Source organism: Cygnus olor, chromosome 21 (genome assembly GCF_009769625.2).
Source record: "Cygnus olor isolate bCygOlo1 chromosome 21, bCygOlo1.pri.v2, whole genome shotgun sequence".
Taxonomy (NCBI): Eukaryota; Metazoa; Chordata; class Aves; order Anseriformes; family Anatidae; genus Cygnus; species Cygnus olor.
This window is the reverse complement of record NC_049189.1, coordinates 6637338-6653094: the sequence shown is the minus strand read 5'-3', so window position 1 is coordinate 6653094 and position 15757 is coordinate 6637338. Positions and strand designations below refer to the sequence as shown.

The window sequence follows — 15757 nt, the reverse complement described above, 5'->3', positions numbered from 1 at the left end:
CACCCAGTAGTCCCAGTGCAAGAGCTGCGCTGGGGGAGCTGCTGATGTGCGGAGGCTGAGACCTGCAGCCTGCCTGGTGGTGCACAGAGTGATGGGGGCACGAGGCGGGGGTGGCACACTGGGGACTCAGCCTCCACAAATCAGTGGGGGACCAAAGAGGGCTCTGAGCTCCCTCGCTAATAGTTAACCCGCTCCAGTCCTCACTCTAATTACTCCACCTTTTCCCTCCCAGGAGGCAGGCTTTGTAGCGCAGGCGTGGGGAGGAAGGGTCAGTGGGAGCAGCCCTGTTCCCTTGGGCTTCAGTTCCTCTCCATCACAACTTCAAAGGCCTCCCAAGATTCACAGCAAGGCTCTTCCCACCCCCCGCAACAACGCCTTTTGCATCGATAATTAAACTCTTAGCAGCACGGTGAGTTGCTCCTGCTCTCTGCCACCCGACGACTGGTGGGCTCAGCCTGCACAGCCCCACACAGGTCCGCCTGCCCCACGCCACCCCACGGCCACAGCCTGCTCAGTGGGGGCACAAGGCAGGAAGGGATAACCTCAGCAGGGAGAGTAACCTCAGCGGGGAGAGCCATGGGGCTATGGGGAAGGGGCAGGGAGAGGCTCCCTGGCAGGAGGGGAACAAGGGCCAGCGGCATTCATTTCCCGTAATCTCGCGCAGGACTTTGAAGGGGCAGGTGGGGCCAGGACGGGTCAGCTATTTGTATCCCACCAATTAATCCACCAGCCTGCTGAACAGCCAGCTGTGACCTTTCCAAAATTGGGGGGGGGGGGGGGGGGGGGGGGGCACGGGCAAAACCACACGACAAAACTGTCTTACTTCCTCATTGCATCGGGGAGAGACGGGACAGGATGCTTCGCTTTCAGGCTCCCCCTTCCCAGCACAGCAGTCGCTGGCTGGCACAGGAGGTAGCATCAGGGCAGTGCTTTGTGCCAGACCCGCGTGGGTTTTGTGAAGCAGCCGCTTGTCCACGAGGCTGCGTGCACGGAGGGCACAGCAGCGAGGGCGCTCACACCAGGAACCCACTGGCTCCACTGCCCAGACAGAAAAATTAGGAAAACATTGCAGGTAAATATAAAAGATGTCACCAAGTCCATCAAGAACACAGGATTTCCACAGTTCTGGAAATTCCAGCATCAGGCTGAAAAAAATATATGTATATTAAAAAGAAAAATGTTCAAACTATTGTTATGAAAAAGCAGTGCTGGGTTTGGATGTGCCCTAGTTCCCATCTCAGGATTTCTTGTCAGACCTATGGATTATTGCTGTGGACTTCCTGTATTTAATTTTATATATATTTTTTTACTGCATCAGGAGCAGTAATGCCCGTAAAGACTGCCCAGAGGGTCACCCATTTTCAATATACCGGGAGCAGGAAATACTTTGATGTAGGAAGAAAGCTTGTTTGTTCAATCAGTGCTAACAAAAAGCCACAGTTCAGGTTTTAAAAATAAAATGATCAACCTGATCCTTCCAGACCCTGCGTGATATCACGTAAGATAATGTACAGTGCAAGAGCATAACCTGTGGTAGGACTGAGATGTTGTGAAATAATATAAAAAAGAAAAAATAAAAGAATTGAAATAAAATACTAAAAATAAAGTATTTCCAAGCCTAAAAATCTTGAAATTCAAGGGCAGTTTTTTTTTCCCAGAAAAAAAAAAAAAAAAAAAAAGAAACATCAAACGCCAAAAAACAACAACAACAAAAAAAGTTATCTCTCAAAAATATAGGTGAGAAAATATAGACATAAAATGATCGTGTTTCTTACTCGGTTTGAGACTCCTGGTGCTTGTGTGCAGTGGGACACCGGGGCTAATTGGGCATGCTGGCTTAGGCAACCCAAATTAAAGTACCGCCGGCGCTCCGGCAGCAGCGTGCGTCCCAGCCTCACGGCACAAACCGTGCAGCAGCAGCGTACATGGTGCACAGCCAGAGCCGGGCAGAAATAACCCAGAAATGTTAGAAAATGTTAGAAAATGCAGGCTGGTGTGGGGCCCGAGGACGGGCTGCGGGGGAGCAGATCCAGCACTGAGGCTCAGCGCAAGGCGGAGGGCACACGTCTGCTTGTGCCTCCCTGCTCCCAGGAGCTGTGCCGGTGGGGAAGGAGCCGCTGCAGGCCTGAGGGGCAGCTGGACTTGTTGTAATTCAGGGCAGAAGGCCGAGGAGGAAGTGGGAAGGCTCTGGGGATGGGGGTGAGAAAGGTCAGGGAGGCAAAGGACTCCATGGAAACACCCGACGTGAGCAAGGGGAAGGAGCGGGACCGTGGCAAGACTGGGAGAGGGCAGGTACTGGGAGAGCGGCTGCGGCTCGAGGGTCCCCGCAGCATCCTCTGCAGACATGCCGGGGACAGCTCTGCAAGCCCCATGTCCCCAGATCTGGACTTAGCCATGGGGGATTCCTGCGAGCCGCCTCCACTGCAGTGTCCCCAGCTCAGTGCACAGCAGAGCGCAGCCGTCGGCTGGCAGAAGGAAGCCCGCACCCTGCACGCTGCTAAATCAATCCGTCCAGCCCCACTGGGCACCCCACCGCCTGGTAAAGCAAAAGACCTTGCCCTATAGTCACACCCACGGAGCTCTCCCTCCCAAAAAAAACCCCAATGGCCTCCAAAGAGAGCATCTTGCATCCCAGCCTGACCGGCATCCCGAAATCCAGGAGCTAGAAGAACGGGTAACGGATCTGCACTGGCTTTTCACCTGGCTGCAGTCTGAGATAGCAGTTCAGGGACAGGCTGTGTATCTCAAACCACCAGTAATAAAGTATCATGAGCACCTTTAAAAATTATACAAAAATTATACACCTTTTCAGCCTGCTGTAATCAAAATCTGTGCGGTGCTCACAGAAACAGGAGCTTTTCCAGAGGGGGTTGTGCCACTGGATCCTTTGAGGTCCCCACATCAGTCCTGACTGGCCCTTCTCTTCTCTCACCTGTGCTGGGTAGGACAAAGCAGCTCCTTGTCCCAGAGCAGCTCAGCACTCTGTCTGTACACCATAAGCCATCTCCTGCCTGTTTGGGATTTTGCACTGTCCCCGTTTCTTACCCCAAACGGGGGCTCCTACAGCGTCACGCAGCCGCTTCTCGTGCTGCCCAGTGACCGACCTTACACACAGCCTGCTCTCTCCTTTCGGCAGGAAGGCCGGGCTTTTGAAACTGGGCAATTTCAAACTGGAAATCACAGAATAGCGGAAGGGCTGTGGGTTTTGATTTTCAGCCCTGTGGGGGTCTGCGTTACACTCCCTCTGACAGACAGAGCCACATTGAAAGTCAGATCAGGTTTCTCGGGGTCTTGTCCAGTCAAGCATTCAAAGTCTCCTGGATGGAGTTTTTTGGCCACAGCCTCTCCAGAACCCTGCTCCAGCACTTTGAAAAAAATATGTATAAATAAATAAATAATAAATAAATAAAGGGAAAATGAGAAGTAAATGGGAATGCCCTTAGTCAGGTGGGCTTGGCCCCACACACTCAGCCTGAGTCCATCAGCAGAACAAATCCTGCAGCACCCTGAAGCAGACACCCTGCTCATCCCGCTGACTCCTGCATCCCAGCAGTTCTGACAAAGATGTGAGGTTTATCTTCCCTGGAGGATTCACTAAGAAAATGTGAATTTTTGCAAACGTGCTCACTTACCTGAATTATTTGAACAGTTTTCAGATGGCAGTATTTCAGGCTGTCAGATGCTTTTCTCTAATTTCTCTGAGGAAATTTACTTTCACACTCCTTGGCTACCCTAAACCATGCTTAGCTGTTTGTAAACTGATGAGTTTATTTAAGCAAGTTAACTTCTTTAATGGCAATTACTTTGCTCTTTTAAAAATACCTTTCTAAATTTAACCATTTTCAAGGACAAAAATAAGAATACTAAAAATGTTTGAGCAGACGGTCTGTATATCTCATGCCACCCGCCATGAGATATTGTGAGAGTCTAAAAATCGTAGAGGAAAATTTCGTAACGCAACAGATAACACATCTGAGGAAAGACATCAGTATCAGGCTTCATTATAGAGGTGAATTAATCACCGGACTTGAAATTTGTGGTTGCCTATGTCCAGCAATTGCTGCCTGCGCAGCACAAGGTGGACACTGTTAAGACTCCCAGTATTTTAAATGTGAGAATCTAGATTTGCAGCAGAGAATACAGGCAAAACCCTAATACTGGAGGAAAAACCTCCGAGAGAGGAACATGCAGAGCCCGATCTCCTTGGCTTGTTGCAACAAGGGGTGCGAGGCACCCTGGTTACACACTGTGTGCTTTCAAGGAGAAAGCACGGGCTGCAACGGGCTTTTTAATCTCACCGGAAAATCCTAACAAGAATAAATAGCTAGAAGGTGAAGCCAGACAAATTTGTGTTAGGGAAAAAAGGGGCCCAATTTTTTAACGTGGAGGCTGATAAGCCATTGGGACAAATTATTAAGGGAAGCAATGGTTCTACCTTCACTGATGTCTTTAGATAAATGTCAGATACCTTCCTGGGCCAAACACAATTCATTAGGCTTTATTGGTGTGACTGTACCTGGTCCATAAAGGATTATGTCCTTTAGGTGGTTATTTACGACCTCGAGTACCACACATCGACGTAAGCAGTACATGGGATTTTTGTTTGTGCTTTGAAGGAAACACACCTGCGTGATCCCGCCGCTCACTTTTGAACAACCAGGGCTGAAGGGGTTAATTTTTTCTCGGGGGCAGAAGAGCAGTTTTGAGCTCTGGTCATGCTAACAGACCGGGTTAGGAGCACGAACTATCAAAAACTGTCAGGGTATGAATAGAGTTATCATATGAATGGATTTGCTCTGGAGATAAAGGGAGTGCTGAAAGCTGCCAGCTAGGCAAGTGGAGGCGAGCAGGGACATGTGAAACACAGAACCCGACCAAACAAAGAGCAGAGGTGTCGGGATAAAACAGGAGCCCTGTGTGCCCAGCACACACCAGTCCCAGCAGGTCTCCCTCTTCCCTGACTGAGGGGCTCTGGGCATTCATTTTTTTCTGTTTTTTTTGTTGTTGTTTTTTTTCCTTTTAGGTAAAATCTCATTTTCTAATAGTTTTTCAGTAATCAAAAATAAAATAAAATAAAACATAAAATAAAATAAAACAAAATAAATAAAATAAAACAAAATAGAAAGTTCCTTTGTCCCTCTAAGTAATCAATCAGCTTTTCTGTTGTACTTACATTTGGATTCATCAGATCTATTTCCGCCTTTGCCAAAATGGGCTCCCATTTATTTTTCACTGTAAATAAACACCTAGAAATTCAGGAAACAAGAATTCAAGGATGGGAAGAAAAAGCTCACAAAGTAGATGTGTTCTGTGTGCATTGCATTATTTTCCTGAAAATTTAGGGATTTGGTTTCCAGAAGTTTGATAAGCTATTATTATGAGAAGAACATAAATGAAGGTGAGACCAGAAACATATTCCCCACGAACCCACCTACACTCATGCAAGTATTTGCTTCGTACCAGTGTTTTGTGAGCAAACAAAAAATCACACACCCGAAGATATTATTATTTCTAAACATAACTGAAATCAATTCCCCAATTCAAACCAATGCTTCTCCATAGCCTCCACCACCGAAAGTTCCTGTACCAAAACCCTTTTGTTTGCTCTCACTACGGAGAAAGTCTTTCCACCACCGAAAAAAGCCATTTCCTCTGCCTTTGAGAGCGGTGCTGAGCCCACAGCCCCAACTCCGGCATTGCTGCTGCCGGGCTAGCAAAGTAGCATTGAATAAATGCGCGGATGAGTTTTACCTCTTTTTCTGTTTGAGCAGAGGGGCAATTAATGAGATTACAATCGAGAGATTAGCGGGGGAGATTGGCACCAGCCCCGCTCTGTGCTGCGCGCCAGCCCCTGCGTCGGCAGCGAGGGAAGGCGCTTGGTTTTCCCGAGGACCCCGGTGCTCTCGCGCATCCCATCCCTGTTGTGGGGAGGAACAAAAACAATCCAGCACCAGCCCCGTGGCCTGGTGAAAAGACGGACATCCCCATGTCGGTGTCTCGGCACCTTCCCCTGCACATCTCCCACCGCTGCCCCAGACTTTGCAGCAGCGAGGTGTCCCCTCTCACCTGCTCCACCACTGCCGGTAAGGTTCTCAGTTAAGCACGGCTTCTTTGGCTATTTTCACAAACCCCAAATCCCACTTTTTTTTTTTTTTTTTCTCTAAATGTCCCCCTTTTTTTCTTGCCCTGCCCAAAGGCCACATTTCAGGTACCTCAGCCATTTCAGAGGTGATGCTGTTCCCTCCCTTTCCTCCCCACCTAGCCCTTTCCCCTTGCTTCTCATCTGCCTCAGCTCTTCCTGCGTGCTCCAAAAATCCAGGAGCGATGCCTGCAGGTCCCCCCGCCGGGTGCTGCAGCATCTCCTCTGCAGTGCCTGCACCAGCTGTGAGGGGAAGGAGGGTCAGCACACCACGGAGGGAGAGCCAAGCCGAGCCAGGCCAAGCCAGGCACAGCAGCTTGGAGCAGACCCCAGCCCCGCAGCAGGATGCAAAGTGCCATTTTCCAGCAGAAAATACCCTCTTGTCACACACGCGCTGAGCCCAAAATGCGGTAAATTCTGCTAATTTGATTTTGTTTCAATACTGCAAAGATATTTCATATTTTATTATTTAACTTCAGTTCAGGATGTCATATAAAATACCCATGTGAATATTTGTGCCTATGCAACTCACTGTATATACTGCCAATATTTTAGTCTGTCACACTATTTCCATAATATTGAAAAGAACTTTTATTTTTTTAATCTCTGTGCTCCGATGCAATTTAACAATTTTAAACACTTTTTTTTTTTTCAATGCTCCCAGTGAAAATATTCCATATCCTGCGGATTTTCCCCTCTCTAGGAAATATCTGAGTTTTGGCTTTCAATGCATTTTGCAATGGCTGCCGCACCAAAATGTGGGGATTTCCAACAGAACGGCGATCCCCTTTTACTGCCAGCTCCCATTTCCAGGGTACCCACCGCAAAAAAAAAAAAAAAAGACAAATATAAGCTCGAAACTTTTTGGAAAAAAAAAATCTTTCAGGAAAGAGAAGGGCATTAGGAACTCTTGGAAGGGAAAGAAAATCAAAGCAATTTCTTTAAGTTAGCGCACATCTTGACGTACCAATTGCCTCCCAACACGCGCATGCAGAGCGCAGCACATGCCAGTCTTCCCTTTGCAGCTGTAAAATTTTGCACCCTGCAGCTTGTACACGAGCACTGGGTGTGCTGGGGTGGCATGGCCAGGGATGCACAGGAGGAAGCAGCCCCTGCCCACCGTGGCCGTGGCAGGCATTGAAGCCAGCACAACCGTGCCCAGGACAGCACGACGTGCTGCGGAGCTGGGCAGCAAAGCCTCGGGGTGGGCAGCCTCGGGGCCATGCTGTGACCTCCCCGCATCCCCAGTGCCAGCCCGGCAGCAGCCCTGGTGCTGGTGCCTTTGTCCACCCATCCGCAGGGTGCTGAAGATCCCGAGGCCACGTCCCCGGCTCTTCTCTGCCCATATGGCCGAGCCCAGCGGATGCCAAAATGCACCACGCTGCCACGGGGCTGCAGAGGCTCGGACACCCTTGGGGCGGTGGAGGGAGCACCACTGGCTTTCTGCCGGGCCCCACACCTTGTCCTGACACCATCGCAGCCCGGAGCCATCCTGCTTCATCTTCCACATCGCCGGGCTCACCCCATGCCCCACGCATCCCCCTTCCTCTTCTCAAGGCTAGAGACTAACTTTCCTTTCCAAATGTCTTGTGGAAAGCCCAGGTCTTTCCCAGCCAGGGCCGCACAGACAGCAGCCCGGGGCCCAGCTGCCTCTGTAGGTGCTGTAAGACCCACGCCAGCAGCCAGTGATCTCCGTTATAGGCAGGAGGGGCAGCCTGTGGGTGTTAGAGGAGGCACCGTCCCCTCTCAGAGCACAGCCGCGGGCCGAGCTGAGCCATGCAGCCCCAGCACAGGCCTGCGCTCTGCTATTCTGCTATTCTGTTTTGAGGCAGGCACAGGGACAGGAGCAAGAGCAGGGCCAGCCAGAACAGCCCAGGAGGTTGACCATGACACCAGAAGGATGCTGGCAACTTGTTCTTCTCCTCCGCATACCTGCCTCCTGGCTACTGCATCCTACAGAGAGCCGAATTTCCAGCTCCTCTCTCTGCTCCCTTCACCACCGAAGGAACGGAGGAAAACAAGAAGCCATTGGCCTGCTGTATTCTGCCCATGCCTGGGGCTGGCTGAGCTCAGGCTGGCTGCTGCTCCCCTTGGAGCACCGCAGCTCCTCGTGCCAGTGCCAGGAGGCTGAGGGAGCACAGGATCCAGCCCAGCAGGAGCATCCTGCACCGCCGTCAGCCCTGGCCAGGGGCACAGGGCAGCTGCCGTGGTGTGGAGTAGGGGCTCAGGGGAGCCAGGATCCCCTCCTACCCCCGCAAAGCTATCCCCAGCCCTGAGAGCCCCATGCAGACCGCACAAGGGCAGGAAAGGAGCAGGAGTGCCGGGAAGCGGGCAGCTGGCAGAAAATGGGGTTGGGACCAGCAGATAGCTAGAAACAAGCAGCACAGGTAAGGAAGGCGAGATGGGTGGGAGGGGAGGTAGGAATGCGCGTGGGGAGACGGCAGCAGGAGCAGGAGCACAGCCCTGCCGGGTGCCACAAAGGGCACGAGGCAGCCCGTGGGCCTCGGTGTGCCGGGAGGACGGCGGGGCCGCAGGGAGCAGGAGGGAAGGATGCCACCACCATCGCGGGTAGGGGCTCACTGCGGGGGGCTGCGCCATGCTGGCCGTGGCTCTCAGGCGTAGCAGAAGGGAGGAAGGATGCTGCTGCCGGTGCCAAGGACACGCTCGGGAGTGGGAACAGCAGATCTCCGGGTGATGAAGATCAGCAGCCCCGGGAAGCAGTCACACTGCTGCCAGCACAGAAGGAGACAAGCGAAGGGATGACAGGCCACGGGAGCAGCGCTGCCAAAGCTGAGGGGGCCCAGGAGCCGCAGGAGCAGGGCTGAACAACCAGCATGGGCTGGCCCCGAGCACGGCCAGGAGCTGGGCATGGGCCTGTCAGTGCTGACACAGATGCTGGGAGAGGATTCTTGCCTCCCTGCTTCCCACTTGAGAAGTTTACAGCCCTTTCCCTTAGGACAGTTCCCCACCTGAGTGCTCTCCCAGCTCCCGCACCCTCCATACGGCCCTGCCTTGCCCACCCGCTCACGGTGCCGCAGCTGCACCGCTCCGCCAGCCAAGCTGCTTCCATGGAGGTGACCATGGCTGAGCTGGTTCCTGTGGCCTGGTCCCCTCCACAGCCACCCCCGCGCGTTGCAGCAGAGCCCTTCCAGGGGAGGACAGGCAGAGCGGGCAGGTGCTGCTGCAGAGATCAAGTCCTCTTGCCCAGGCTTCGAAGTTTAGCCTCTGTGCAAAAGCTCTGGGATTAGCAAACTCAGGCAGGCAGGAGCCCGGAGCTCTGCTCCCCTGAGAGCAGGGAGAACTAAGACCAGCAAAGTGAGCTTCTCCTGCCAGCAAAGCCCATGACGACACATCCGAACACCCCAGCCGTATCGATCCTCGGTGTCCCTCCCAACGCTGCCCCGTCACACCAAGGCCACCCCGCTCCCTACCTTCGCTGGTGGTGGCAGACAGGCAGGCAGCCAAGGCGATGATGATGGAGAGCGAGGACGTCAGATCCCCCTGTGCCCATGCCATGGTCTGGCAGGGCCACCGGGTGCGGGATGGGGCTGCTGGGGTTGTCCTGGCACCTTTTGCGAGCGAGCGCCCGGAGCTACAGCACACGGCGGCTCATGCAAAGGCACTTTGCGCACATTGCTCGCATCCACACAGGCGAGCGGCTCGGCGGGGAGGGCGCAGCCTGCCTGTCACTGCTCGCAAGCCAATGGGGTGGGTGGGCTCTGCAGCGAGCCCCCCTTCCCACTCCACACGCACACGCTGTACCCAGCCGGAGCATCCCGACTGCAGGCTCCGGCTGCCGGCCATCCTCCTTTCCTCCCTCCCTCGTGATGCTCTGCTGCTGCTGAGCAGCCCCTGCGCTGCTCCTGCTCCCCGTCCCTCTGTGCTGCTCCTGTCCAGCTGCTGTGAGAGCCGAACCATCAGCCTGCGCCGTGGCCCAGCGCTGCAGCTACTCCCTGTCCTGGCCCAGCCTGGAGGATGATGGCTCCAGCCTCCTCTCCCAGGCCGTGAGGACAGAGAGGAGAAGCTCTGAGGTTTCTCCCCCCCCGCTGGCAAAATGGGGTGCATGTGCTCGGTTATAGTCAGATGCAGAGGGAGTTGGGGTTGCCCTTCAGTCCTGGTGCACCCGGAGGATGAAACCACCTGGCAAGTGTACCTCTCACATTTTTGGGCCAGGGAGATGGGCAGAATCCCTGCCTTGGTGCCTTTCAGGCCACATTGTCCTGGGCCGGGGACCCCTGCTCATCCCTGAGCTGGGGCAGTGGGAGCAGGGGACAACACAGCCAGGGCTGACAGCACCCAGCCTGATTATAGCCAATTAGCCACGTGAGACAGGGTCATCCTCTTCAAAAGCAGATCCTGGGAGGACACAGACCCCCACAATTCTCTCACCAAGGTGGGCCAGGCCATGGGTAAAGGGGCCCTGCATGGGGGTCTAGGCCACCTCAAGCACTGAGCATCCTCCCTGCTACCCTGCAGAAGAAGCCTCTGCATCCTTCCCATTTGGAGCTGCCAAGACAGGTGAGTGCCCTGCCCAGCATTTAACACTCAGCATCTGTCAGCAAATCCCCTACAGCTGCCATGACTGCTTCCCCACCTGAGTGCTGAGTGATGGCCAACACCTGCCCACGATGACCATGGGTGCAGACCCCCACCTATGCCACCTGAGGTGTTATTCACTCTTCAGCGTGCTCGTGGCCAGGTAGACCACTGTGTGATAGCAGCCATCCCCTGCCCGCAGGAGCTCAGGAAAAGGCACGTGAGGGAGGATGGACTTCCCTCTCTCTCAAGTGTTGGCCCAGGCCTGACCCATATCTTGAACAAAATCTCCCCCCATGTCTCCAGACTTGCTTAAGGGCTTCAGGGAGGACTCGGTGTGGTCACAAGCCCTCCATCTACCCATCTTCTTCCCCCTGGGCTAAACTCATCCCACCCTGGAGCCCAGCGTGGTCCCTGCAGATGCATGTCGGGCATCCCGTGATGACAGAGCCCAGGGCTGCCAGCAGCCTCCTACATGCTGGAGCGAGAGGGGCTCCCTGCCGGGCTGTACCTGCCCAGCTCACAGCACACGGTTGCAACAATTCCCCATTCAGACGCCCAGGATCGTGCCTGCAGGGGTATGTCTGCAGCAGTCATCACCAGGACCTGGGAACGGCCTGGGGCATGAGGTCCCTCCAGGTTTTTTTTGCACTGGCTGCCTGGGAAGCTCTCTGTCTGGAGACAGCACTGGAGAGATTCTGTCATCAGCGGTATCGCAGCACGACTCAGAGCCCTGACGCAGGGCCGTGGGGAGGACACAGTGGCCCGTGGCAGGCAGACAGTGACATCTCACACCATCCACACCGCCACCACCTCAGTCCCAACCTCTGGAATTAACCTCTGGGGAGGCAGAAGCCAGCTTTGGTCTTGCAGAGCTTTGTGCTATCCACTCCCAGCATGACGTCTTAATGCAGAGACTTAATGCTGTAGACTTTCAGCACAACCCAGGCCCAGGCACAACCCACAGCACAGGCTCTCCAGTCCCTGGCGTCATCCCAGCCCAGGTACATGGGCCATCTAGGTCTTGTGGGGGTGCCCAGGGCTACTAGGCATCGCCCTCCACCTCTGCCCATTGCTTTTCACCTTCTGTGACCCAGGATCCCAGACAAGCTGCTGAGGCTGGGCCCCATCACAGAGCATGAGGGGGCTTTGCAGGAGCCTGGTGTGCATGTGAGCAGCGTTGGGTGCAGCAGGGTGCTGAGCCCTGGCAGAGGGCTGTACTCGTCTCAGTGCATCCCGAGAGCCACGGCACGTGTGCGTTTTGTGAATGGGGATGCATGCGCACTGAGACTGAAGGGCTGTGGAGGTAGGGGCAAGCATCCCATTTCCACTGGGCTCTTGGATTTGCCTTCAGGATGTGCTACCTGCACCTAATTAGTGCATGTGCCTGGAGGCTGGGCACTGTCAGGAGTGTACGAGCTGATGCAGGATGCAAACGTGTGCAAAATGCCCGTGATGCTCCTATCTGGAAACGCAGATCCTTTCCACACAAGGCAAAAAAGGAGCTCTATGTGCAGCCATGGGCATCGTCACAAGGCAGCCCAGGAGCCCCAAACACCCTAGGAACCAGGCATGCTGAAGGCATCATGCCAGGATCCCTGCCCACATCCTTCCCCCTTGCTCCCGCTCACTGCCCCCTGGTTCTGAGCAGGACAGGGTTAGGGTTAGGATTTAGGGTTAGGGTTAGGGTTAGGACACAGCTGCACCCCCAGCTGCCTCCCCCAGCTGCCTCCCCCATCTCACTGCATGCTGCCACCCCGCTCCTCATGGAGTCCCTTTTCATCGCCACATCCCCCAGACCCCACACCTGGCTGTCACGCAGGCAGGGAAGGATATTTATGGATGCTGCGGGTGGAGAGGAAAGCACAGCTCAAACGGAGGATCAGCAAAAGAGGGAGCCGAGCCCAGCGATGCCTCTTTTACCACCACCCGGGTTAGGGTGAGCCCCCCCTCGGGGGCTTCCCCGTTAATCCCTCAGTTCGCACCTGGGTGGCTGTTGCCCGTTTCTGCCAGCTTTTCGCCCGATGTGGGCCCGTCCCAGCCCCGTGTCCCTGCCGGGGGAAGCCGGGTCCCTGCTGCTCGCCCCCCTCCCGCAGCCCCCTCGGGGCCTCTGGCGGAGCCGTCGGGGGAACAGCACCACCTTCAGGAGCCGGGCCGCCCTCGTCGGGCCGCCGGCAGGGCCAGGACAGCCCCCAGCCCCACGGCAGGGGATGCTCGGGGTGGGATGCTCGCCCCCATAGCCCCGGGACGGGGCGCCTTCGGGCGGGTCACCCCTGCCAGCAGCAGGACAGGAATCCTGCGGGGGTGTCCCACACACCTGGCTGTGCACAACACCCCCTCCAACAGAGGCAGTTATCTGCATTTAACAGACTATCTACATTTATCACGCCATCTACCTTTATACAATACTTCATCCGCAGCAATACCCATGCAATGGCAGCATCCCGGTGGCAGCGAGAAGTTCCAGTGCTGTTATCAGGGCTGGGACAGGTTCTCTGGTGGTGAAGCTGAACACCACAGGGACCGGGTCTCGCTCCCTACTGGGGCAGCCTACACTTTTCCCTACCCGATGCCCTGGGGTTTTCCCTCCCTGGTGGCATCCTCACATGCAGGTCCCTTCTTCTGCAAGGTGCCTGTGCTGGGGAGCAGGCAGCGTGGCACCAAGCCACCTCTGCCACCGCTGTCACCCCTGCCACCTCTGGGCCTCTCCCCTGCTGCTGCTGTGGAGCAGCCACGGTGCCACGAGTGAAGCGAAGTCGGTATTTCTCACAAGGTGCCTGCCCACTGCTGCCATGCTCAGAGCTGTGACGGGGCACGACTGTGGGAGGCCCTTGGCCAGCTGAGCAATCGGCACCCGATTAATTAAGGTCAGGGCTGGGCAGGCCTGGCTTGCCTTTCTTCCTTGTCATGCTGTGTATTAATATCCTTTATATTAGAAAAAAAAAATCTTATCATAATTTTTACTCATTGAAGGAGAATGGTTTGAAATTGGAATTGAGACAAACACAAGCCAGGAGCAGTGGCTGCAGAAGGGGAGAGTTTAAGAAAGGCCTTTTGGTAATATCCATCGTTCTCTTATCAGTGAGGATATTAAACGTATTGAAATGCTAAGCAGTTCTTTAATGGCTGTCTCTGATTTTCATTAAACAAGCAAGGGATGAGCAGGAGAGAAGGGGATGCAGTTACTGTTCTCTCTCTAAGAAATTCTGATTGCTGGATATTAATGGCATTAATGCTCTTTTATCCCAGACCACTGGCGTTCTGCTTGCCTTCTTGCCTATTTTCTCTCTTGCTGAAGTAGAACAAAGTCCCTGCTCCCTAAGGTGTGTGCGTAGTTGCTACGAAGCTGTTAGGGGCTGGGGCTGTATATGTTAGCAAAGCAATAGCCTCCCAGGGACCATTTCTTGGTACCAACATCTCCAAGCCTTGCCATGTCCATGCTGCCCAAACAGATATACGTGCTCATGCCTTGATGGGGCAGCCTGGTCCTTAAGTCGGTAAGGCCTGGTCTGCCCCAGTCATTTCCAGGCATGCAGAAAAGGCATGAATCTGTGTCCTGTCTGAAGGCATGGCTGGGGAACATCTCTGCCCCCTCCTAAATCCTCTCTCTGCACCCAAATATACCTCATTGTTCTTAATATCTCTCCTTTGCTTTGCAGTTTTTAGCACGTGGCTCAATTCTTCATGGTCGTAGAGGCTTCGCTGTTATAACCATGTCTCCAGGAGCTGGGGCTCGAAAGCAGCCAAAAATATCACAGGGATGTTCGTGGCACTGTGAGAGTCAGCAAGCACAGCAGAAAGCTGTACCAAGCAGGGGAGCAGCAGCTGAAGCATCTACTCTCTACCCAGTGCACATGCATTTGGAAAATGAAGGGACGCAGGGACAGCCCCTGTGCTCTCTTGGGAAACCCTGCTACAAACAAACAAAAATTAACTGGAGCTAAAAAAACAAGGGCTGCAAAAAGCCCGAGCAGCACGGCCTGTATTTTAATCCCAGTCTCCAGAGCACAGTGGCTCTGATTTTGCCAAAGGGAAAGGCTTTGTGGGATAAGCAGGTGGTTTGAAATATGTAGACTATGGGTAAATGCACCGGACCCCTGCATCTTCCTGCTCTGGGGCATCCCTTGCATTTCCTGAAGTCAGCTCATGCTTCTTTCCTCCTAGGCTGATGCACAACTTTTTTTCCTTTCCCCTCTGTCCTTGGTCTTTCCTTTCTTGTGCATGGCTTGTTCTCACTTGTCCCTGGGGCTTTGTCCCAGACAGATGAACCACCTTATTTCTGCCAGATGGTGGTGGCACCTCAGTCCCCATCCCCTGCCACCCATTGCCGCCTCCTCTGTTTGCACAGGAGGTCACTGCTTTGCTCTCTGACATCTGCCTCATCTTTTCTCTGTCTGCACCACCAGGCTTCTCCAGTAGCAACTACCCAAGTGCTGTCTAAGGCATCCAAAAAAAAACAAAACAAAACAAAACAAAACAAAATTAGTTGTGCTATGGGACACAAATCCCCCATAACATCAAGAGGGGACACTTCCATGGTTATTTCTCCTCGAGGCTTCCAGACCAAAAGTCAAGCCTGACTCTGGACAATGGAGACAAGATGGAAAACAAAGCAGAACAACCCAAGCCAGCCATCTCCAGGGTCCTGCAGCCTCCCTTGGAAGCGTGTTGCATACTGTGTTACAACTCTCCAGCATCCCCAGCTTCTGCTGTCCCAAGCAGAAGATCTCTGCTTGGCCCCTAACCCCTGCTGCTAATGGCACAGCCATGAGATGGGCAGAAAAGACCTCCAGCCCCACCTCAGGTATCCTTCGCACCGCAGACAAAATGCACTGATAGCTGCCTAAACTGTCGGCTTTATTTCAAGCGTTTTTTTTCTGCTAGAAGTGGAAATCTCAAAGAGGCTTAATTATAGAGCTGGGCAGACACAGGCGTAATCCTTTTGAAAGCCTACAATGAGACACTCTCCAAAATTAATTTTGAAACTGCAAAATAACCAAACAAAGCTCCACTTAAAATTGGGTGAGTGGTCAGGGAACAATAGTGAGAGAAGTGGGAACACCTGCAGCACGTCAGAGCTCA

At 53.8% G+C, this 15757-nt stretch overlaps 1 protein-coding gene across 1 annotated transcript in view; it reads right to left on the bottom strand.

The window, feature by feature from the left end:
- The window catches only part of EPHA8 (EPH receptor A8), a 48284-nt gene extending 38606 nt beyond the window's left edge, over positions 1 to 9678 (bottom strand). Inside the window, exon 1 of the mRNA XM_040533652.1 lies at positions 9571 to 9678. Coding sequence (XP_040389586.1) covers positions 9571 to 9655 — 85 coding nt within the window. The 5' untranslated portion in view covers positions 9656 to 9678. The remainder of the gene's footprint in view (positions 1 to 9570) is intronic.
- Positions 9679 to 15757: the final 6079 nt, after the last annotated feature.